Source organism: Uloborus diversus, chromosome 4 (genome assembly GCF_026930045.1).
Source record: "Uloborus diversus isolate 005 chromosome 4, Udiv.v.3.1, whole genome shotgun sequence".
NCBI lineage: Eukaryota > Metazoa > Arthropoda > Arachnida > Araneae > Uloboridae > Uloborus > Uloborus diversus.
This window is the reverse complement of record NC_072734.1, coordinates 191,047,900-191,073,395: the sequence shown is the minus strand read 5'-3', so window position 1 is coordinate 191,073,395 and position 25,496 is coordinate 191,047,900. Positions and strand designations below refer to the sequence as shown.

General features: G+C 32.9%; 1 protein-coding gene across 1 annotated transcript in view; it reads left to right on the top strand.

Moving 5' to 3' along the window:
* LOC129221066 (small G protein signaling modulator 1-like) overlaps positions 1-25,496 on the top strand; it is a 95,049-nt gene that overhangs the window by 18,584 nt on the left and 50,969 nt on the right. Inside the window, exons 5-13 of the mRNA XM_054855503.1 lie at positions 2,131-2,198; positions 3,376-3,518; positions 7,473-7,607; positions 9,721-9,851; positions 11,982-12,049; positions 19,161-19,325; positions 22,188-22,325; positions 23,244-23,412; positions 23,519-23,583. Of these exons, the coding sequence (XP_054711478.1) occupies positions 2,131-2,198; positions 3,376-3,518; positions 7,473-7,607; positions 9,721-9,851; positions 11,982-12,049; positions 19,161-19,325; positions 22,188-22,325; positions 23,244-23,412; positions 23,519-23,583 (1,082 nt within the window). The remainder of the gene's footprint in view (positions 1-2,130; positions 2,199-3,375; positions 3,519-7,472; positions 7,608-9,720; positions 9,852-11,981; positions 12,050-19,160; positions 19,326-22,187; positions 22,326-23,243; positions 23,413-23,518; positions 23,584-25,496) is intronic.

Below are 25,496 nucleotides of genomic sequence, written 5' to 3'. Positions count from 1 at the left end.
TCTTCCTTTCAATTCTTTTTTTTTCTTTTCATAATAGATGCATTAACAAGAGAATAAAATCAGTGTTATATTTTAAATTCATTATCTTCTTTTCAGTTTTCTTTTCCAGAAATTTTTTGTTTATGCTTTCAGCATAAACACTAAGTAGTTATACTTGCTTGCAACTTAAGTTGACTATGACATCATGATGTGCGGAAGAAAAACAAATTAACAGATAAAGCATTTATTAACGAATAAGAGGAAGTCATCCACCTGTCTATCAGCTGCTATTGGCTGGCACATTTGATTCAACTGGATAAAATGCTCCGCGCTGCTTCGCTGGTAAAATTGAAAATATTTAACGATTGACAGAAATTATGACAAAAAAAAAGGTTACATATGCGTGGGTTTAACTAACTAATCGGATTTCTAAAGTGAAGAGTGTAATTTCACTCCAATATCGGACAAGGAGTGAGGCACTATTTCCTTCGCTTGGCCTCAGATCATTTCCTCATTGTCAAGTAAGCTTGCAGTCAAGTATAGTCTCTTGGGTTGCTTATTTTTGTTTGGTTTGTTTGTTACTTACTGACAAATCATCTTGTATTTGGCTTTTAATGTGATATTTTAATGTTACAAAAAGCCTGTTAAAAAAAAAACTTTTATGAGGAAAATAGTCCAACAAATTAGAAAGTATCAGTTACATTAGTTGATTTAATGAATAAATATAGTTAGAAATAAATTGTATGTTTAGGTTCTATTGTTAAAAAAAAACAAACAAACTGCAAAATAAATGATTTGTTGTTGTATGTGAAGTGTGCTTTTAGGAAGCATAAATCCTGTGCAACTTTTAATTCTTATATAAGGTTACCTTAACTTTAGATAACAAAAATTGTGGGGATCATGTTTACACTAAGTTTCAAAACGTTTTTAAAGTAATGCATAATGTGTTTTAAGCAAACTGGCTTCTATTAAAGTAAGAGGAAATTTTTTTTGGGCTGAGTTAGAAAATGGCTGAATGGGGGAAAAGGAGGAGAAATTGTTTGGAGTAATCACTCTCGGTGGTCTGTTATAAATGCAGTGCTGCCACTGACGACCAAAAAGGCGACTAGAGCTATTATTTTGAAGCAAAAATAGCTATGGTGACTATTTTAGCCAAAATATACACTAATGATGACTAACTTGCAATTAACTGCAAAAAGCATTTATTTTAGTAACTAAAATTCAAAACTTCAGCTTTTTTTCTCTTTTTTTTTTCCTGCTGGGAAAAAATTGTTAAAGTTGAAAAATCACTTCTAATTTTACCCCTATTTAAGGGGGGGGGGAGGGATCAAATGGGAATGCTTTACAGCCTTTTTTTCTGAAAATAAGCATTTTAAAAGTAGGCAAATGTAGGAAGATATTCATAATCATAAATGTGTGTTGTTCACGTTTTTGTATAATGTGTTTCATTTTTGCAATCGCTATTTTAGTTGAGGATGCAAGGAAAGGGCGATAGGGGCGATCCCCCCCTCCCTTGAGGAACTTTCCACCGGTAGTTTTTTGAAAATGAAGTTCAAAAAACGCAAATTTAGACGAGTTTCATTGATGTTGGCAGAAGGGAGGTTAGGGTTTATGACAATATTTGGAATGAAAGTCCATAACCCTCGTTATGAATATTTTAAAATCAGTATATATAGTAAAAAGTAAGCAATAAAGATCAGTCGCCCCTCCCTTGAAAAATTTCTGGATCCCATTCTTGATGTATGGAATTTCAGATTCAGATTATGATTCCAAGCTTAGAGTGCTCAATATGTATAGTCTTGAGCAATGGAGAATACGAAGGGACATGATCCAGTTATTCATGCTTATTAAAATGGAGGATGTTGATGATGGGCTAAATTTCTGCAGACAGCAAAACAAGAGATCCTTATTTTAAGCTTTTAAAATATCAAGCTAATCTTGAAATAGGAAAAATAACCATTTTTAATAGTTTACTAGAAGTAACTATTATACATTTCTTCAGAGGGCTTTGGAGTTTCTCTGGAGTTTGATAAATCAAACAAGGACCAGCCTTGCTGGGCCCAAAGAGCCTGTTGTTGGTCATTTCTTTTGTATTTTTTTAAAATCTTGATTTATTTATTTTGTTTATAAGTTTATCTCAACTTCTTTCAGTAATTATTTTGAAAAAGAAGCTTTGGTTGCTGATCCAGTCTGTGGTCAAATCCTTGCTTCTCTTCTAGGTAAGCGGATATATTCACTTTATTTTTAAATTTCACTTTTGCAAAATATTTTGATTTGAGGAGCTTTTTAATTTTCCACTGACAGTTTATATGTCTCTTTTTCATTTTTTATTTGTTGCAAAGTTGTATGAAAATTTCCTTAAACCACTCCTATGTCATATTAAAAACCCTGAAATGGTGGCTGTGTGAGCATATGAATAAAGATTTTTTTTTTTTCTGTTTGAAACCAAAATTACCTTAAAACAGGTATGCCCAATCATTTTTCAACACTTTAGAGATTATTAATTGTTTTTAATGGAACAAAATTAATGTTACCATAACTTAAATAATTTAAAAAAAAATAATTTTAGGTTTTAATGATAATTTTACAGTAGTTTTGGCATTAAAATAAATACCTTTGTGCTAAAAAGTAAAATAATAAATAACAACGTGAAAAAAAAAAAATTGCTGGTTACTGCAGACACGTTTTTTGGTGTTACAAGCGACTCCTATTTTATTGCAAAGGGAATGAGCTAATATGGATGAAAAGACATAGGATAAAAGGCATTTCTTGTAATGCCGAAAGGTATCTGCAATATGTGCTTTTTGATGTTATTTTAATTTTGAAGTTTGACTTATTTATGTGTGATCTGAACTACATTTGAGGCAGTGAGAAGCAAAGGGATATAAGTGGACATTTTCAAGTTTTGAGTAAAATGACTATAAAGATAACGTCCTGGGTAGACTTTAATTTTTTTTTCTAAATCATGCTATACAGCAGAATCTACCAGGGCTACTTGCACTATATCTTATCCCAAAAAAGAGGAGGGGTTCACCCACCATTTGTACTGGTTATCTCCAAATTTTTAATTTTGCCACTTACATTCCTTTGCTTCTTACCGCTTCATTTGTCTGTCATTATCATCGTAAATTGTTTTTCAAAAATTTTTTTTTACAAATTACTGTCTTGATGGCAAGAAATCATAAGCAACGGTGGAAATAATATTGTTGTACAATAGAGATTGTTACATGTATAAAAAACTGCATCATTCTCTTCCTCCTTATAAAAGGACAAAACTTTCCAGTAAACATATAAACATGCTTTTACTTTAGAATTATTTTTTTGAAAAATATGTATTCAAGCAAAAGTATATTTAAGAGTTTTCAAAAATGTATAGAATGCTTGACTTTGATATAGTCGGCCCATGTGCATTGGACTATTCCAAGATGAAGACTGGTGACCACTTTTGGACTGACCCACCAGCAGATGAACTAGTTCAGAGGCACAGGCTGTCGACTGGACCTTCGACTCCTCCTCTGCCTAGAAGGCCAGCACTACAGGTAAATTAATATTGTTTTTTGAAAATTCTCGTGACAGCGTAAAAAAGAAGTACTCAGTGACGGATACAAGGGGAGGGTCATGGGGGTCATGAACCCCCCCCCCCCCCCAAGGGCGCCCAGATGCAAAATTTTAAGGGGGGGGGGAGCTCAAAATTTTTCCCAATGGAATGGCAGAATATTTTATCCATGGAAACCAATTTCAGTACAGATAAGAGTCATTAAAATTTGACATTTTTAGTAATTAATTCATTAATGGCTGGAAAAGAAATTTTTGTACATTTTTTCAACAAAAAAAGCACTAAAAGCAGGAATGTTCTCATTTTAAAGGGGGGCTTTTGCCCCCCTTGCCCCCTATATGGGCGCTTTTGCCCCCCCCCCCTCCCTTAAACCGACGGCAAAAGTATTGGTCCACATTATGTTCAAACACTTCTTTACTAATAATAAAGCTGAAAGTCTCTTCTGTCTGGATATCTGTGAAGCGCATAGCGCCTAGACGGTTCAACCGATTTTCATGAAATTTAGCACAAAGTTAGTTCGTAGCATGGAGTTGTGCACCTCAAAGCGATTTTTCGAAAATTCAATTTTGTTTTTCTATTCCAAGTTTAAGAACATTTTACCGAGCAAAATTATCATAGGATGGACGAGTAAATGACCAAGTTATCACAACATGGAACCGTTTCATGGGCAAGCCAATTGGCGAGAAATTCACCGTACATTATTTGTAAATTGACGGGCAAACCAAAAGACCTTTTAATTTTCTACTACGGGCAAAGCCGTGTGGGGGTCACAAGTTATGAATAAAATAAACGATTTCAATAATCTTTTCAATTCATTCATTATTTTTGAAAGTAAATATTTCAAACACTACTTATTTTCCTTGCTTGTGAAATTAATTTGCAACGCTTAAGACCTATTAAGGGTTGGGTTTTGGACTGTCCAAAACCGGTTTAGGACAGGACAGGTGGTTTTTACCGTCCAAAACTGTCCAAAAGTTTCCGAAACTGTCTTAAACTGTCCAAAACTATGCTAAAGCTAAAGGGGTGTAACCTAATCAATTTGTATTTACTACAGTATTTGTAATGCATAAATATAAATATTAATGAGGTTTAATTAATGAGTATTTGATAATACTTTTCTCCAAAATGTTCATTTAAAAAATATTTTACTTAAAATAAAATGCCAATAACTCTATCACATAAAAACTTCCTTTTGTAACAGTTGGTAGAGCCATGCAAGGAAATTCACATTGCTAACAAGACAACTAATTTCAGTTACATTTATAACTCAAACGAATGTTATTAAATGTACAATGTTTTTTAAAATGCTTCATTTTTTTAATGGTTTTTGCAAATAAATTTTGAGTGATGTTTTAATGAAAATTATTTTTTTAATCATAGATTAAAGAACAAGAAATTGATGATTAAACACAACTTATATTTTAAAACTTGTGTTCTTTTTTTAGTTCATATTTTTAATATAATACATTCTGAATTTACAAAGAATTGTCATTTATTGCATTTAAGTAAATTATTGCACTATACTTTGAACACTTTCTTTCGGCACATGCATAAATGTCCAAAAATTTGGTTTATGGAAACAAAAAAGAGAAACTCATGCATACAAATTGAAACATTTAATGACGGATTTAATTTCTATGTAACTAGATTAAAATCTGCTGTATATATAAGCTATATACATATTACTACTTGAATGCTCACATTAAATAAATGTATTAAATAGTAAAAAAAAAAAAAAAAAAAAAAAACATAATTTTGACACATTTTGTTCTGTTTTTGATATTTTCTCACAAAATATGGTTTTTTAAAAAATAGTTTTGGACACATTTGGACACAAGGGTTTTGAACCGGATGGTAAAAACCTCGCCAACCCCGCTCACATGCACACATGCACAAGCATAAGTAAATTTAGTTACCATTATCAAAAAATAATAATACTAATAATAACAATAAATAAATAAATAAAATAAACTCATTGCTACAAATTAAAATTAAGAATTCAACTTCTGTAACTAGATTAAAATCAGCGGCATTAAGTTAAAGGCAGTTGAACTCTCATTAAGGATTAGGTAAATGTATGTATATAATATATATGCATTGTATTGTTACTCAATCTTTGAAAGGTGTTCTTTGATAGTATTTGACAAATCCAGTATACTCTTCGATTTTCTTTCATTACAAACAATTATTTTAACTGTTCTAATTACTCTACAAGACTAGTTCAAGCAAACTTTATCTGGTGCTTTTTTTAATAGGCTTTCCTATAGCAAAATATTTGAAATGATGCAGAAATTCTTTCATATAGCTGAGAGAAATTTCATGGCATTAAAATTTTAACATTTCAGAACTTTTTTGTGCTATGCTGAATTCAAAAATATCCGATATTTTGATATACATCGGATATTTTGATATCTATCCGATATTTTCAATCAGCACAAACCAGTCTTTAAAATAGTAAATGAATCTTTAATCACTCTTTATTTTCTTATATTATTTTTACAATAAAGCTTGAAAGTAATGTTTCTTTCATTATTTGTACCTAATATTTTCTTTAATGATTAATAATGCCTAATATTTTTTTATTGATTTTAATGGAGTTAATTTAGTATTAGCTGTTTTACTCATTTTTCCTTACTTACACAGTTATATAATTCTGAAATAAATAATATGCACTTGTCGGTGCACAATCATAAGACATTTTTTTTTTTTTTTTTTTTGACTAATGTCTAATATTTAATTCGGCAATTTTAACATGAATTAAAATTGTTACATTACTTATAATGTTATGGATATAAAATAAAAAAGAATATTATATTACTTTGTTATACTAATGATGTATTAATACATCATAAAAATATAGTACATAACTTTTTGGTTATTTTTAACAACAAATGAACAATACTACTCTGATTACTCTAATTTTTATATTGAAAGTACCACAGTTGAAAAAATAAGTATGGGATATATATCATGATATATATCGGCAAACCCTGGTGGTATGTGAACTTTTGTGTAACAAAGTACATTCCTTTCAAATTTGGGGAACAGCTAAGTCAAACTGTTGATTTCTATGGGAAACATACATACAAAATCATACATATATCTCCATATTTATGCAAAAAGATACCTTCAAATTTGTTTTGAGGTATTGAAGTGTTATATACAAAATTAATGAATTAAATATATATTTTTTATGAAATTAACTGTAATCAAAAAACATACGTTGTGTGTATGAGAATATAAGGACTTTTCAAATATCACTTTACCTATTTTTGAGCAATCACGATTGCTTATTGTTCTCATTTGACTGTTTTTGGCGTCTTTTGATTTTTCCCACCACCACCCTCTGCAGCACCACCGTCGACCGGCCTCACGATGCTGCTCCTATGGCGAAAGCCGTCTCCAGGTTGCATCCATGTCCTACACACACGCGCATACATACACAACTACACACACACATACACCCACACATACAAACACATACACATACAAAAACATACACACAACTACCCACACATTCATGCCTGCACACAGACACAAACACATATGCCTACATACACATACCCCCCCCACACACACACATTCATACACACAACTACCCACACACTTATGCCAGCACACAGACACAAACACACATGCCTACACACACATACACATAACCCCCACACACAAACACCCTCACACACAAACACACACGCCTACATACACACACTCGTGATTGCGAAAAACATAATTTGAATTCTAGATGTCAAAATTCAAATTATTATTATTATTATTTTTTTTTTTTTGCCTTAGAAAGAAGAGCTGAAGCTGCGCTCGAAATATTTTTCTTTATTCTATGTTGTTAGTTTAATAAAACTCAAACATGCATGTGGTTTTTATGTCCTATTCGCTGCACTTTCCTCACTTCATGTATTTATTTATGTGATTTTTGTAGTACAAGCGTGACTCACGTATCTCTGCTAGCACTGAAGAAGGATGCAGGGTTATCCCGAGAGATTATGTCGAGTCTTTGCATCAGAATTCCAAGTCTACTCTTCTTTACGGCAAAAACAATGTCCTTGTTCAACCGGTAAGCTTTACTTTTTGCTTTTTAGATATTGTGCTTGTTTAAATGTCAAAAGTTGTGATTAGAGCATTCAAGGAAATCTCATATTTTTTTGGATGTGTGCCCGCGTAAATAATCATAGCATATTCTTAGTGATGTATAGCATATAAGAATTAATATATTTTAGGTTTATTTAAACACTAGCTGACTCGGCCACGCGTTGCTGTGGCTAAGGTTTTTGTTGTATTTCATTGTAGTAAATTTAAGGGGTAACGGTAGGAGAACACCAGTCATGGGGACCGTTTTTTTACTTAGATGCTAGTAGTGAAAGACATGATGACCTTCATGACTGAAGTTATACTTCTGAAAAACCTTAATACAATGAAGTTATTATTCATGAATGAAGATGGGAACGTTTAAGCTGTTATTCTGTAATAAACGCAACCCAGTGAAATTATTCCTGCTTTTCAATTATTAGTGCTTCATTGTTCAAAACTCTTTAATACATGTAAGTGCAACAAATACATGTAAGTATTATTATATCATGTCACGTAGTTACATTATTAAGAGTTTTTAAAGGAGAAGTGGTCCTGTTGGCCTGGTAATCCAATGATACCGTCAGAATCTACGATACCCTTCATAAGGTTACAGTTTCCCATTAGTTATATTTACCCACTTATTAGCTTTCGCCATAACTTATGAAAGTAGTCTCAAGTCCAAACAATGTCCATTAAATGTTTAGATTTGAAAAATCCTTGTTTTTCTCGTGGGCAACTATATGGTGCATATTCACGTGTAGGAAAACCGTCGAATGTATTTGTATTAGCTAAAGACGTTTGTAAGATGACGTATTTTGACTCTCCCCACCATGGACAAATATTTCATAAGCTGAGATCTTCCTCTTTTACACACAGTTACAAAACAAACACAAATTTACAAAATATACACAAATGTTGCCAAATTACAAAAAAAAAAAGAAGCATAGGCTAATAATAAAAGTAATTATTAGTCTCTGGTTTAAACAAACCTTTAATGTGTTGTCCTTCAGAAAAATAAATACAATTGTTGCCAAACAACTATTTAAAATTAAAACTAATTACAAAATTAAACCCATGAAAAAATGCAAAATAAAAGTTTTTCAAAATTTCATAAAAAATACAAAAATTGCTCTATCTGCAAAATTGTTTTTTTTTTCATCATAGTTAAAATAAAATTTCCTACGTTTTAGTATCTGTGTGTCTTTCTGTGGCAGTCTAGCGCCTAAACGGATGGACCGATTTCGAAAAATAAAATTTGTTCTAAAGGAGAGTTGATCGAGAGTGTTCTTAGCTAGATTGCATCTTTGGATGACATTTATTCACGCAGATATTAATTAAAAACCTCCAAAAATTTTTTCACTATTTTTGAAATGAAAACATAGTTAAAAATTTAAAAGTTTAATATCAAAATAAAAATATTTTTTTTAGGCGTCTGATAGACTGTGTTTGGAACTTCCATGTTGCATATAGAATTCGAATTATAATGTTTTTTAAAGCAGATTTTAATAACGGCTAAGCCTCTATTCATGCGATTGATAACCGAATTCATTGTTGGCCGACAAGGAAATGAAAAGCAATGATTTAAAATTTTTGTCTGTTGCCAGTTTCCATTTAATAGCAAATAAAATACTTGACATTGATTCTTAATAATATAAGGCTTTTAAAAGGATTTTCAATTTCCCCTCTTGATTTTACAGTTGCGACTGAGTCGAGTTTTTTTTAAAAATTTTAATGTTATTGTTGCTTGTAAATTAAAGGCTAGCTTAATGTCTATCAAATCGTATTATGATAAAAGCTAACATGAGCAAATTGGTGAACTTATGGCACTATGTATTAAAAAAATTCAACCATACTATCTCCTGTGCAGTTTTTAAATAATATTTGCAATTTAATTAAAACACCAGTTTTAGATTTAGAAATGGAAACTGTTATGGTTTATTTTACACATTTTTTTTCCTTAAAAATTTAACAATAATTCCATGCAGTATCATTATAACTACAAATATTTGGCAGTATAGATTGATTATGTCATGTTGTAAAAAAAAGTTGTTGAAAGTTAGTTAGCATATTTCGTAACATGAAACCATTACTTTCATTAGGGTGAGCTTCAGGAATTAATGCCAGGGTATCTGTCTCTCCATCAAAATCCCGAAGGACTCATCATTAAGTGGACTCCCAATCAGCTGATGAACGGCGCATGTGATGACAATCTTCCCCCTCAGGATAAGAGGTCTGTGCTGTGGATTCTTTCTTTTTTTCTAATTTTTTTTTTCTGCTGGTTGGTTAGTTTTCTTTTACTGAAAAAAATAATAAAAAATCTGTTTAAAAATAATGTGCAAATAAAATTTTAGAATAGCCCATACTTAAAATACTTTGAATACTTAACGCAGTAAAGCCTCTAAAGTTGACCACCTGTCGAAGTTGACCGCCATTTTTGGGCACAGAATTAGATCTTATCATATAATTCAACAGAGCCAGATTTGGAAGTGTGGAGGCCCCTAATCAGGGTTCGAAAAGATCATCATATTTTCGAAAATATCCGATACTTTGATAAATATCCGAATATTTTGATATATATGTATATGTCCGATATTTTCGATCGGCACTTTAAGAGTAAATAAATCCTGAAGTTACTGCTATTTATTTTTTTATATTATTATTATTATAATTTATAGACTTAAAATTACTGTTTCTTATTTATATCTAAACATACATTTCATTTTAAAAGTTATGCACTTTTAACGTTATTTTCATATGATATTTACAATACATCATCTCTTTAACTCATAGATACAAATTAAATGAATAAAACAAATATATTTCTACTGAAATGCTCGATCAAATAAAAATTTGATAGTAAATGGATACTTGCAATCAGGGCTTTCTGATATATCGATAATAATATTTTTGTGCAAGCATTCTTTGTAGGAATCCAAAAAAAAAAAAGTCTGGGAGAAAAAACGTAAGATTTGCTGACCCGTGAAAGTTAGGATATTTTGTAAAAAGTTTGTGGGGACCTCTTTGTTGTAGAGGCCCCGGGGAAGTAGCCCCGCCTGCCCTCCCCTAAATCCGGCCCTGTAATTCAACCTCTATAAGTTGACCACCTGCTTAAGTTGACCACTAAGATAGTGCACCACAAGTGGTCAACTTACACAGGTATCACCTAATACTTCATACCTTAAAATACTTTGTTAAGTAATCAAAGCATTTACTTGATGTTTTTCATCCTGTGTATAAATTATTTCAGATGAAATTTGGCGTAAATTAATTCTTCCAGCCAGGAATGCCCCAAAGTTAAAATTTTTGGGAGGGGGTATGAGTCTGAATTTGACTAGTAGAACTCCAAATTTTGAGGAATAATAAAATGCAGGTATATGCACATATACAAAAAAAAAAAAAGGCGGATCTAGGGTGGGGCGACATACTTTTTTTTGGGGGGGGAGCGATTCAGGACCTTCGATATGAAAAAAAAAAGGAATAATGCTTTTAATCTTACTGGAGGCAAAGAAAAAAAATCTTTTGAAATATAAGATTTTGGTATGAAAACTGTGCTTCTTTGAGTTTTAAATTAAAATATTTCCACAGTGTGAATCCCTGAACCTTCCTCATTTCCTTAACATCCTCTAAGATTGATTAAAATTGTGTTTTCAAAACTTAAATTTCGTAAAGAATTCTCGAAAAGCAACCCGGCTTCCTAACGTCACCAAAGGCTGAAACCTCTTTCAGTTTTCAAGAAGATTCAAAGAGAGAACTCTCCCCCGAACATTGCTTTTGATTTTTGACTTAAATTTAGGCAATTTTTGTCATAAATTTAGAGCATTTGGCCGGGAGAGGGTCCGAGCCCCCTTTCGCTCTTTTTGTTGGAAGAGTACGAATTAAATTAGTTTCTCTTTTTCTTCAAGTGAAGTTTTCAGCTTTATTATAAGTAAAGATAACACGCATTATTTTTAGGAGACAAAATGCATTTAACTTCTCACTTTTCGTTGGGTTTTTTGAGGAGGAGAATGTCGCTTGAATGAGTTGGTATCACATTTCTACGAAAAGCATATTCTTCTGAGAATATGGAATTTGAAACTTTACACTTGCTCTAGAAATCTGGGATTTCTTTAGAATTTCTTCACATTAATTCCTAAGAAACTTAGTTCTCGGAAACAACAATTAATAGGGGTTAACAGAGTGTAAAATGTTTCTTATATAAGTTATATTCCGAACTCAAGTGATTCATATTTTTTATGGCAGTTTTTCTACTCTGGATAAATATTCGGTTTTGAAAGAAACTTGGTGAAATGTTTTGTGTACTTGATTTGTTGTGAACTTTTTTTTCAATAAAATAAGAATTTTTTCAATCCTTTTACTTTAGCATATACTGGGATTTTGCAATGACTGTGAACGTAGAAGATATTGTATACTTGCATTGTCATCAAAATGGTAAGTATTTTCATCAAAAACCTTGACAGAAAAAATATTTTATTGTTGGAAGTTATTAAAATAATAAATTCTTGTAGAAATTCAAATGTAAATAGGAGGCATAATTAAGTTTCCTCACGGGTTCTTGCGTGAAATTAAAAAATAAGGTGCTTTGTTGATATGTGAACTTTAGATGATGACTAAATATGTGTGTAAAATATTTTGACATAACATTTGAAACAAGGAATCTTGCAATCCTGTTGCAGTTAATTTTAGAGGTCAATTGGAAAGAAAACATGAACGTTCTCCTAAAGAAGCATTTTGCTCAAATTTTTGCCTTTTCAAAATATCACTTCACTTGCTGAAAGGGCGAATGAATGTAGTTCTATTTTGCCTACTCTAGACATTCAAAGTGTTCTTAATTAGCACTTTTTGTTTGCAACTTCCTGAAAGATATCATTTTAGTAAACTGGACCAAATTCATCAATATACAATAGTTGAAAAAAAAATTGTTAATTTTTCATTCTCTGTCTTTTTTTATAATAGTATTAATTGCAGTAGAATACCTATTAAAACTGCTGATTTCTATAATACAATTTTCTATAAACCACAGAATTTTTCAGAAGAAAACAATAAGTTGTGCAGTTTGAAGAAAACCCTATTTTTACATTGGGAACACAACATACTTTTGTGCTTGAAAATTAAATGAATGATACTAACCTTTTGATGCACATTACTACAGTAATTTTGTTTTGCTACACAAAAATTGCAAATTACTATAGTAATTTGCAATTTTCATGCACCAAAACATTGGTTTCATTCATTTAATAACAGCACTCTTTGGCAAATTCAATTTTAAAACGTTCTCATTTTCCCGCTTCAATTCAAAAATTTTAAAAGAAAAATAGTGTTTGTACGTTGCTTGTCCGTTCAATTTACGTTGGTTTTAAACTGAGACAGAGAACATCTTAAATAAAAAATTCTTCTTTTATTTACAATATTTACTTCTTGGCCAGCAAACGGCTGAAGAGAATAATTGAATCTTTGACTAAATATAATGGCCTTAAATTAAAGTTGTAAATACAAAAGTATTGTCCTTGGCTATTATAAACAATAAATAAAAAGTTACTTTCCTGGTGTCTTCCCAGTCCGTGATATGAAGAAGACGTACTGTTGACTTTTCCCAAACTTGAAGTAGAATGGACGGTTATGATCCAGCTAAAAAAATTGTGCGCTTATAGCGGCTAAAATGGAACACCTCAAAACAGTCAACTCGACTTAGATTAGACTGATGCATGAACGAACTGGTCTTACTCATAGCGCAACTCACGCTTGTAACCAGTTCGCGTATGAGGCATGTATGTGCATGAGGCATGAGGAAGTATGACCTCTTCATTTGCATTGGGCGGAGACTCTCCAGTGTTCATAATATGGACCACTTTTTCTTTTTTAACAAAAAATGCACATTTAATGGATATTTTTCAACAATAACTATTATAATTTGAGAAAGTATTCTTCCACTGAACGTTTAAATTTATTAAAAGGTGAAACATTAAACGATTTGTAGAAGGTAAGACATTCAACGATTTGAGGACCATTAATTTTTTTAAACATATACAGTGACTCCCAAAAGTCTTCGTACACCTACGACTTTCAAAGAAATAGGCCCCAATCCATTGGTTAGAATTAATATTTCGGGATAGGTATTTAATTATAAGATCTATGATTAATTTTTACCAAAACTACATGAAAAGTTTTTAAAAAATATTAAAACTTAATTTTTAAAAAATCAAAAACCAAAAAGTGCCGGAAATTCTATGTCACAAAAGTCTTCGTACACTTTATAAAATGTCTATTTATTATTGAATAATCTAACTTTTTACTGAGTTATTAATTAGTAGAATATCATACAGTATTCATAACACCTTTTAAACGTCTGGGAATAGATTTCATTCTTTTTCTTTCTTTTTTTTTGCGTAATTTCTGCGTAAGTGTTCAACCACACTTCGAGTCTTACTGTTTCTAGCTCTATTTTCGTTTTAAAGCCGTATTTTCGTAATATAGCCTATAGATATCTCTAAATACGTTACATTAAGTTCAAATCTGGAGATTAAGGGGGTTTTTTTCTGAATTTTAGGACGATTTTTGAGGCACTAGATGCAAACGTTGAAAATCGAGTGCTTCATATCGTTATCTTGATAAAAAACAAAGTTGTTTCCAATAACCAAATTTTTGGTTAAGAGTGCAAAATTGGTTTTTAAAATATTTAAAGGAACAGTATGATTCATTATTTCATCAAAAAATTACAAACTACCAAGTCCTGATGCTGATATGCACCCTCACACTGGAACAACTCCAACGTCGTGATTAACTGATCCAACTAAGTTCTTAAGATTAAGTTCCTAATTTTTTTTTCTACTTACAATTATGCAACAATTTAACCAAAAATGTTGAATTCATTTTTATCTGTAAACAAGACGTAATTCTAAAACGTTTTTAGCTTATTTATCCTTGATTTTGCGACGAAAAGCGTAAGCTTTGTGTTTTTCGTACGAACAAGAAAATTTCTGTGGGAAGAGGCCCCATTTAATCCAGCTAATCAGAGAACTTGGCGAAAAATTTTAGGTGAAAATTAAACGTAAAATTTTTTTTTAACTCTGTAGAAACTTTTACAGCACTCAAATGTGTATTTTTTATAATTTTTTCAACTTTAAATCTCTGATCACGTTTTGTCAACTTTGCCGGTTGACCTTTTCTTACCTTGTTTTCGGTCCGATTCCTTTGTTTAAAGCATTTTATCAAGCAATCTACTATACAAACAAATAAATTAACTAATTTAGAGTCATTTAAAACCAATTTAACGCAACTGTGGGAAACAAATTCGAATTTTGAATGGTGTTTGCGGTTTTTTACGAATACCAGCGATTTTATAGCAATAAGCACAATATTAAGAAATAAATAAACAAAAAATTAAAGCCAAACGACTTATAAGGGTCAACACAATGCAAAAATAATAATAAAACGGCATATGATAATTTTAATCATGAATTTATTCGAAAATATTTGAGTGTACGATGACTTTTGTGGCGTGTTATTTCTCTGTCTCTTCGTTTTCTGACCCATTTCAAAAAGTAGATTCGTTAATATTTTGAAAAAACCAATGGGTTGTATTTAGAGTGACATAGGAATGATGTGAAAAAATATTGGACTCCACATTTGAATTCAGTTTCGAGTTATTTTGGTTTTACTAAAAAATTTCAGAGTGTACGAACACTTTTGGGAGCCACTGTAGAAAAAGCTGTTTTAGAAAGTGGGGTGGTAATATGAAACAATAAAAAGTGAAACAAAAAATATGTATTGGGAGTTTTATTTCAGAAAAACATTATTAAAAACTCGAAAACCTGAACATGTAAAGGAAAGTAGTGTAACAAATACATATTTTATTGAAAAACATAGAGAGGGATTTTTTTTCTTGTAAAATATTGTTTGTAAAAAAAATAATCCTAAAGTTCAAATTAGTCATACTGTCTGATCATGGATTGTATGGAAAGACAAACACCCGTTTTACAGCCGGAAATGGACGAATCTATCATTTTTTACCGTTGTCAACTTTTGCAGAAGCAGAGTCTCATTCAAATGAGCGGAATACGCACACCAAATTTTTACTTTTCCCCCTCATTCACATAGATTCGTCTTATCTGGACGTTTGAAAATTCCATGCAATCCGTGGTTGGACAGTACTTTGGAACAAAAGTCACAAATATAATTGCCACCTTCATATCCACTGCATAAAATATGTGCCCGTCGTTGGCATACATCACATTTAATCCAAAGTTCTCCACCTTTTGAACATCATTTCTTTACTAACAATAAAGCTGAAAGTTTCTCTGTCTGTATGTTGACATACAGACATACAGACAGACCATTCTCTCTGTCCGGAGGATGTCTGGATGTCTGGATATCTGTAGGATGTCTGTAGGATGTCTGTGACACGCATAGCGCCTAGACCATTCGGCCGATTTTCATGAAATTCGGCACAAAGTTAGTTTGCAGCATGAGGGTGTGCACCTCAAAGCGTTGTTTCGAAAATTCGATTTTGTTCTTTTTCTATTCCAATTTTAAGAACATTTTACTGAGCAAATTATCATAACGTGTATGAGTAAATTACCAAATTATAATAACGGGAAACCGTAACACGGGCGAGCAAATCGGCGAGAAATTCACCATACATTATTTGAATATACAGGCGAACCAAAGGACCTTTTAATTTTTTTTTACTACCGGCAATGCCGTGCATGTACCACTAGTAGGAAATAAAAGAGGTGCTAATATGAAATACATTGTTCCATATTAGCACTAATCGCCATTTTATAAATGACCCCATGAATTTTAAGTTTGAAAAATATTTATCCATAATTCAATCCTGCTATTTTACTATTCAATCGTACACAGTGGCGGTTCTTGCCTTGAAAAAGTGTGCCCCCCCCCCCTCTGCGTGTTTATACGCAGAAAAATACGGTACAATCCTTTTTTTTTCTTAATTTCGAGTTAAAAAAAAAGAAAAAAAAATGTTATAAATTATTTTCTGAAAAAAAGTGAGGGGGCCTGGGACCCCTCTGGCCCCTCCCACGAGCCGTCACTGACCTTACAGAAGAAAAAAACTATCAACAATATCTTGTATTTATGGAAAAGGATGTGAAAAATATTCATGAAACTTACCTTGGGAAACTTTTTGGAACTGCATAAACAAAGATCTGCATGTTACACCATAAACAAAGCAAGCTATACTGATTGCAAGCATTATATCAGTTGTTATGATTCCCATTAGTTAAGTTTACTTTAGTAAACACAAGTAGGGCCAGTAGATAAACGGAAAGAAGTTATTTCATATTAGGGGCCATTCATTAATTATGTAAGGGTGATTTTGCCATTTTCCGACCCCCCCCCCCCCCATGTAAGGGTACGTAAGATTTTTCAAACCCCTTCTCCTATTTTTACTTAAGATTCCATCTAGTCTTTTTGAGTAATAGAATAATGAATCTTACATCACTGGAATCGTCATTAAATTCACTACTAAATAAAATCAAACCTTTTTGTGGAAAGAAATATTTACTAAAGATTTGGAATCTAGATTGAATGTGTTTTGGACATTTTTTTTTTGTATATGATGCGATACTAATTAAAAATAAAATGTGCCATACATAGTGCTATTCTCTTATTGTATTTTGCACTATTCATTCTTTGTAAAACAAATAAAAAACAGCTCATCCTAATACGTTTTTTACCTTACAGAAGCAAATGAAATACGATCACTGTCAAACTACTTGACCATGCGCTTTCTAATGTAAAATATTGACTTGGAAAATATTACGTAAGAATGGGTTTGCCCCCTCCCCCCACCCAGTAACGTTATGTAGAGATTTTTCCAACTCCCTCTCCCCCTCGGCACCCTTACGTAATTAATTAATGTCCCCTTACCACTTTCTCTCCTATATATAAACTTGCCAAGTTTGCTGTAAAGATTTTTTTATCCACTTAACATTTTGAAGTCTATGCCCGAGCATCACTCGGGTTGCTGTTTTTGGTGAAGGGAACTAAGCCCGAGATTCTCTGGGGGTCAAATTTTTACTCTTTTAGCTATAAGAGTATGACTTCTATACGTTTTTAACCTTTTTATATACTACCTATGAACCATTTACTTGAAAAAAAAAAAAAAACATAGATGGCAGCACCAGGCAGAAATAATTACACGAATCTTGATAGAGTAGGGTGTTAAAACTTGAGTTCGTACTTTGAAATGTACCATACAAGAGTAAATTTTATTAAATAATGTTTAGTTTCAAATTAAACCTATTTTCAGATATTTGTTCAAGATTTAGGTAAGTTTTTAATTGAGCCTGGGTAAACTTTTATGGTTAAAAATGATGTTCTCCTATTGTACAGTTGATTTTTTGCAAACAAATAATGAAAAGAGAAGTACAACTTAAGTTGGTCACCTTATGACATGCGTTACTATAGTGGATTTACGAAAAATATAAACTTTGGTTTCCAAAAGACTTTTAATACGTGTAACGAAATCAAGAGGGCGCCATCGACTTGGCTGAGTAGTGGAGGGATGATGGAACCCTGGACCCCTGTTGGGGCGAGATGAAAAGGGGGGGGAGTCGAAAAAACTTCCGAGGAGAGTGAGAGTGGAGAGGACGAGCGAAAGGAGGCTGGAAGATGCAGCTGAAAAGGTTGCTTCGACGCGAAGAAATGAGCCTTCTGAGATCGTTGAGTGCCATGTTTCTCGGAACCCCTGAAAGCCTGCGATAGATTCCCCTCCTCTACCTGATGATGCAAAGTGGAAAGGAATTGTGCCCTCGAGAGAATTCTCGATATTCCTCTTATTGACTAGGCAAAACTTTCACGAGATTTGTTGATCCACGGGGCCCCGCCATTACGAAGGATGCAGCGAACGAACAGTAAGTGTTTGTCATATTATTGGTGACCAATTTGTTCCTATCATATTAAGGCTATGATATAATTGAATTTTGTCAATGTGTAAGGTTTCATGTAATTCCAATACATTTATGTTAATTAAACTTTTCCTTGTAATCTACGAAAGTGTAATGTTTCACTATGCCACGTGGTTTTTATTCTTTAGGAAAAATAGTGATATATTTGAGTAGCATGTGTTACGATAATTAAGAATAAATTTGGATTTTAGCTCAATTTGGATTTTTACTGTACGATGCAATTAGATTGCGGATCGCCACCACGTGACGCCATTTGGCTCTGTCTGGATGCAGAACTTTTTTTAAAGTCTCAAACATGCTTTTTCTGATAATTTCTTTCTAAAAATCGATTATTATTTCATTCAAATCGTTCCTTCATAACGAATGAAAACATCTTGAAGCATGTAATACAATAAAAACTGCTAAAATACACTTCTTCCAAGTATTTTTTAAAAAATCATGCAAAGTGCCAAAAAAACCCCTGTCTGGAGGGAGATATGCAGTCAAAATGGCTCAGACCGGAAAGTGTTAATATTTTTTGAATTTTTATATTAAGTATGAATGATTTGATTAAAAATACTTTGTGGCAAATTGACAAACTTTGTTTTTTGATTATATCAACTCGTGTTTTCTAGCTGATAGTGGAGGCACAGTAGTTCTTGTGGGACAGGACGGAGTGCAGCAACCACCTGTTCACTTTCCCCGTGGAGGCCACTTGCTTGCTTTTCTTTCTTGCCTGGAGAATGGACTTCTGCCCCATGGACAAATGGATCCTCCCCTTTGGTCTCAAAGAGGAAGAGGTGAGCTAAAAACATCTCTAACTGAGGAATTTCCCTCATCAGTGTGAGAATTGTGGCACAAATTTGAAAAACATAATAACTGAGGATTTGAAATCTAAAGTTAGTGCTCCTTCTTGGCTCGATGCTGGAAAATAGTTAGTTCACATAGCTGATGCATGTAGAGTGTTGGCATATAGATGGTATAATCGGTTGTGGCATGTGATTAACATTTCCCAATTAAGGCACTGTCATCAAAAAGAGTGTAAATCCAAAACGTCAAATTTTGCAGGAAAATGAAAAGTTTTGGAGGTGCATATTTTTAAACCAGAACTCAGTTTTCATGTAATAAAGTAATCATTTATTCTGAAAAACTGAAAAAATATATAACTTCTCTTCATTATTAAATTATTAGTGAGGTTATCATATTAGACTCATTTTAGCGAGGAAAAAAAATTCATGTTTTTGAGTTTCAGTGTCAGTGCCTCAATTTAGAGGGGGGAAAAAATTCAAACTTGGACTAAATGCTATTAGTTTGCTCTGCAAAAATCAGCCAGTGATTATCGCATCATAAAATTTAAGCATAGGTGTTGCCATTTAACAATGAGTCATTTAAAGTAGTGTTATACATCTTTTTTTTTTTTTTTTGAAGAGGCACCATTATTGACGCTGGTGGGTATATGTTCTGTTTTTTTCCAACAAAAAAATTCTGAATTGCATTCCTTTTCATTTTAATGTGATGTTTTCACATTTGTGTTAGTTGAAGCATGCTTTTTTAAATTACTTGCTTTAAGGTTTTTGAATTTCTGTATATTGAAACCTAAGATTGAATGTTCTATATGAAATCCTTTTCTTAAACTTTTCTATGATCAGAACCCGATTTAGAAAGTTCAGGACAATAGGCCAGACACTTAAGGAGACTTCCTTGAGTTGAAAAGGTGTTATAGAGTTGCAACCACGCATTTTCTTACAATTGCATAAACTATAGATTAGAGTGCACTTAGGGAGTACTATCTAAGCAAAATGGCTGTTTTTATGTTGAAAAATTATTTTGCGTGTTTTTCATTTCAATGGAAATTTTCCTCTTGTTTAATGGCTTGTTTCATTTAAAAGTCCATTAAGACGACAAAATAATCTTTGGTGTTGCCAGACCCAGATAACAGATGAAGGCAGGAAAATAGTTTGCAGAAAACTTTCCAAGTTTGCTGACATTTTTGACACTTTCTTGGAAAACTTCTTTATTTTTCCACTTTTCTATCTGCAACATGTCTTGATTACATCGTAGGGATGGGTATCTCTAAACAAGTTGCTTCTATGTAACTTTAACCAAATCTGATGAAAGTTAATGAATGAAATAAAAAATAACCATGAGATGCCAACCTCCAGATCTCAGGGACCTTCGCACTAAGTCATTTGGAGGCTCTCAAGTGAGTTAGGACATCAAAAGACATAGTATGCTGGAGGTTGTTCAGTCTTCAATTTTCACATTTGTTTTTGTCACTTTTATTATTTATTTATTAATTTTTACAGAATCAGCATGAATTTGAGCTACAATCTTCTTGAAAGTATGTCTCAGGAAATGAAAAATCTCGGAAAGGGTCTATACACAAATGATATAATTTTCAATGCATTACGATTTAAGACTCATGTCATCAGTCGTTGGTTGATACAATGAAATACTTCTGTTTTCCTAGCTGAATCAGTGCTCATTTTTTGAGTTTGACTGTTGAGAAAAGGTTGAGAGTCGCTGAGCCAAACTATAAAAAAAAATAAATAAAATTTAATGATCAGAGTTGTTGAGTAGCATGATGAAAATTATGTTAAAAAGAAGATACAAGGGTAAATCAAAAGGTCTTTGTACCTATTTTTTATTCGCCAAAAACAAGTACATACAGATATTTACAAATACAGTGAAGCACCGTTTATACGTTTTTGAAGGGACTGTATGAAAAAAGCGTACAAATGAAAAAACGTATAATAGGCATAGGGTAATGTGTGTTAGACTCTGCAGGGACGAATTTAAAAAATGTATAATTTTATATATGTATATAAAAGAGAAACGTATAAACGGTGCTTCACTGTATACATAGTGTACTATGTACCTGACATTTTTTCTCCATATAGTCACTTCTTCAGTGAACCGAAAAACATGAAAATTACAAAGGGCGAGGTGTGGACTGTAAGGTGGGTGTTCCAGATTCTCCCTTTGAAATGACTGGAGCTCAGCGACAGTCCGGACTGCCCTGTGTGACCTTGCATTGTCCTGGACCAAAACCACGATGTCCACCTCAAAGGGAGACACTTTTCTCTGTCTGTGGGGTGCATTTCCCCGTGAACTGCTATGGGTGTTTGTCCTTTGCTTCGTAGAAATCAAATAACACCTCGCTGCTTATAAACTGTGGAAATATGAAGAACAACCGCCATCTTAACTGACTGATAGCAGTGTCGCTCATTGGAGCAAAAGGCAGATGTGATTAGTACGGTTTAAGGAACGTTCAAACTACTGGGAATGTATATGCTCGTTTTGTATTCACAGCCATATTTTGGCTGAAAAAAAAATAGACGCAAAGACTTTTTGATTTGACCTCCCTCCCTTTACTAAATGCCTAACACAGCACCAATAAGCACTAGCCCTTAAGAAGGTGTCTTAATACTGTATGAGCAACTTAAATATGTGGATTTGCATCATTGCAGTAATATGCAAGTTTTCTTTCTCAAAGAAGGATATTTTTTCACTAATAAAACCAAGAGAAAATTTGTGAACCCCAGGAACATTCCCCCCTGTAAATCACTGTCAATTTTATATTGACAGTTTATTGTCAATACAAAAATGCGCTAAGTGGAAGCAGTAAGGTGCCAAACTGACATTCCAACAATGTCTTGCAGGTAAAGTTTTCCCAAAATTACGTCGAAGAGGTCGGGGCTCAGTGAAGAGGCATTCGAAGGAGGAAAGCACTGAAGAGGACTTAGAAGCAGCTGATTATGTCTTCCGCATCATCACTTCCTTGAAACCAGATTCCATATGTGAGTTTTGATTATTGACTTTTGATTCAAATGAATGACTTGATTTACCTTGCTTTTTTGATTCTGTCTCAGCATTTAAACAGACACAGAGGAAGGATTATTCAGTATTCTTCATAATGTTTTCTTCTTTAAAAAATAAGATGTGCAATCAAACCCATACAGAGCAATAATTACCATAGATCCACGGGGTGACTACTACTCCTAAGAGCAAAGGTGCACCCACCCCCCACCCTAAATATTGCAAAAATCTTCCCAAGAGCAGCCCCTCCCCTAATTAGAGAAAATGCCCCCCTAAAATTTCAGTAGCGCAGTCTGTGCCATGATCACCCCCCCCCCCCAGTTGAGCACCCATGATCAAACATTGGGTAGCATTCTAATCTGAGGGGCAGAAAAGATCATATATGAAGCACCTCCAGTATGAGCAACATATTGCTTATATAACGTGTCTCCTGAGGAAGTCTATCAAGCTTTAACCTTAAGCAATTTCCCAGAGAAGATATGTAATTTGTTTATTCTTTTTAGATTTAAAAGAAAACCAATTAGAGCCAATCTTTTATTTATTGCTGAGAACTGTGCACGAACATAAGATACATTTTAAGAAATTGCTTTGATTCTTTCCTTGAAGAATGACTCATATTGTGTAACTTTTGGTATCGCTGATTCGCCTTCCCACTGCTCAAGCATGAGATTCTTCCACGGATCTGCCATTTTCCTCTCTTTTGACAGTTTCCTCTTTTATGCATAAATTTTTATTTTACCCACTTTTTTACCCTTTTTACTGTGCATGAAATTGCTAGTCCAGTTTTATAGGAGATGAACAGTAAATAATTAAATGATCATTTCTAAAATGTGAAAAGAATATTTTTCAAGGAATTTCCAATGCTTCGTATAAAAGTGCTTTTTTTTTTATTTTGCCAGCCCAGGAAATGATGGACCCCCAAACAACTCGAGGTGGTAGTTGGCAAGTGAACTCGCGCGATTCCAAACGCCTCAAGCACCATTCTTCCGATTCAAGTGCTTCAACATGCAGCTCAAAGTCTTTGCAAGATGATAATGAGGCATCTGTCCTTGTTCCACCACCGACTGGGTGAGTATTTAAAGACAGCATGTTCTTATTTATGTATCAGGAGAATATATGAATCAAATATTGATTGATTTTGCAAACGTACTGCAACAACTTTCTTACTTTTCAGGCAATCCATTCAGATTCTTTGTGATAGTATGAAGAAGCAGATTATATCCCGGGCATTTTATGGTTGTAAGTAATATTTAGTTTAACTAAACCCTAAACACGGAATGCATAGACCAAAACTAATTAAAAAAAACTTTCCAGATAGTTTGCTGCAATGCGACTTTTAGAGATTTTCTCTTTAATAAGAAAAAAGGAAAAAAAAAGGTTAACAATAGAGGATTTGCACTCGTCGTCTACTTGGTGCCAATTTGTTTTTGTCCAAGCCAAGTATGTGATTGAGGTCACCAATAGCACAATTCTTTGTTTGTATCTAGACTATATTTCCTATAAATAAAGTTTAGGTGAATTTTAAAATTGATGGGCCATAATTCTTCATCATATTGGATGAGTAGTAATAGCCTAAGTTTTGCTAAGAATAAATAAATTCAAAGCTAATAAATAAGCGAAGTGTGAAGCGTAAATAGAGCAGCTAAAATATCAATTTAGAAATTCATTTTCTAAGTCTGATTCATCTTAACTAAATGGTGAAAAAGTCATAACATAAACAATAATAAGTTTATTAACGTTTAACAATTGTAAAAATTAAAAACAAAGAAAACATTACTAACTCAAAACCATATTCAAAAACTAAGTTTTACCTAAAATTGTATCCAACTTCTATCTTATTTCTATTAACTAATTTCAATTCCCTATTACTGAAGATCGTATCCAAAATATTCCATGATTTGCATTACTTAACATATGCATAGCATTGGGGGGGGGGGCAGGAGGGAGCACTGGCCCGCCCCCCAACTTGCTGGACACTTAAAATCTTTTGTTGCAGAATTATAAAAAAAATGAGAAAAAAAAATCAAGAAGAGTATCTATTTTTTCTAATTTCTATGATATTAAAAATCATTTCTAGACAATCTTTGCTAAAGGGTGGAAAAGCTGCCTGAGGGCATTTTCCCCAGCTATTTTTCAAAATATTGTTATTTTTTCTCTGATGATGTTAAAAAATGGGAGGTTTGGGGGTTCTCCCCGAAAATTTTTCAAAATTGTAATTCTAAATATGCGGTTTTAGACGATCATCAGAGATGTTAAGGGAAGGAGATATTCGGGACCTACGCCCGGAAATGTTTCGAAAATGAACAATCTAAAAATGCAACAGTGCGCCATCTTTGATCGGAAATGTGGATCTGAAATTTTTTGAAATTGGAGCTCCGAAAGCAAATTTTATTCGACTTTCAATGATGTTACGGGGAGCTTTCGGGAGCTTTACCCCAGTAATTATTCAAAATTCAAGCTCTTAAGTGAAATTTACGACTATTTTCGATGATGCGAGGGAAGGGGAACGCTCCTTCATAAAATTTTCAAAGTTGTTGTTGAAACAAAGTTTTAGACGATCTTTAGCAATGATAATGGGAGGAGAGGTTCGGCACCCATCTTCGGCAATTTTCTATAGTGAAGTTCCAGAAACGCAATTTTGGATGACTAGCTGACTCGCGCAAAGCATTGGCGTTCTAAGGAAGAGTTTTCTGATTTCAATGCTACCCCAAGATGCTATAGTCTAAAACATTGCTGAGTAAAACCGCAAAATAAATTTAAATTTACCCTTATACGAAGTTAAACTGCGATTTACCGTGTTAAAATCAATGTTTTGTTTCCTGATTTTAAAAACAGAGCTGCAGTTTAGAAATCTGCTATGAGTATAATTTTGCATATTTATGGAAACTTGGGTAAGAATTCTGCTAAAGAATAAAACTCCATTAAAACAACATTTTTAAGTCCAGATTTGAACCTGTGCCATTTTCCTCTGTAGCAAGCTGCTTTATCCAACCGAGCCAATGTGTCTTCGCTCTCAGTTGCTATTCATTGAAGTAACATGTAACAAAAACAGAAAAAGCCATTTTTTTGACAAAAAAAAAAAGCAATTTTTAGATCGTGGATCTATTTTTTTTGTCATTAGCAAACACGATAAGCTTTGAAATGAGGGGTAA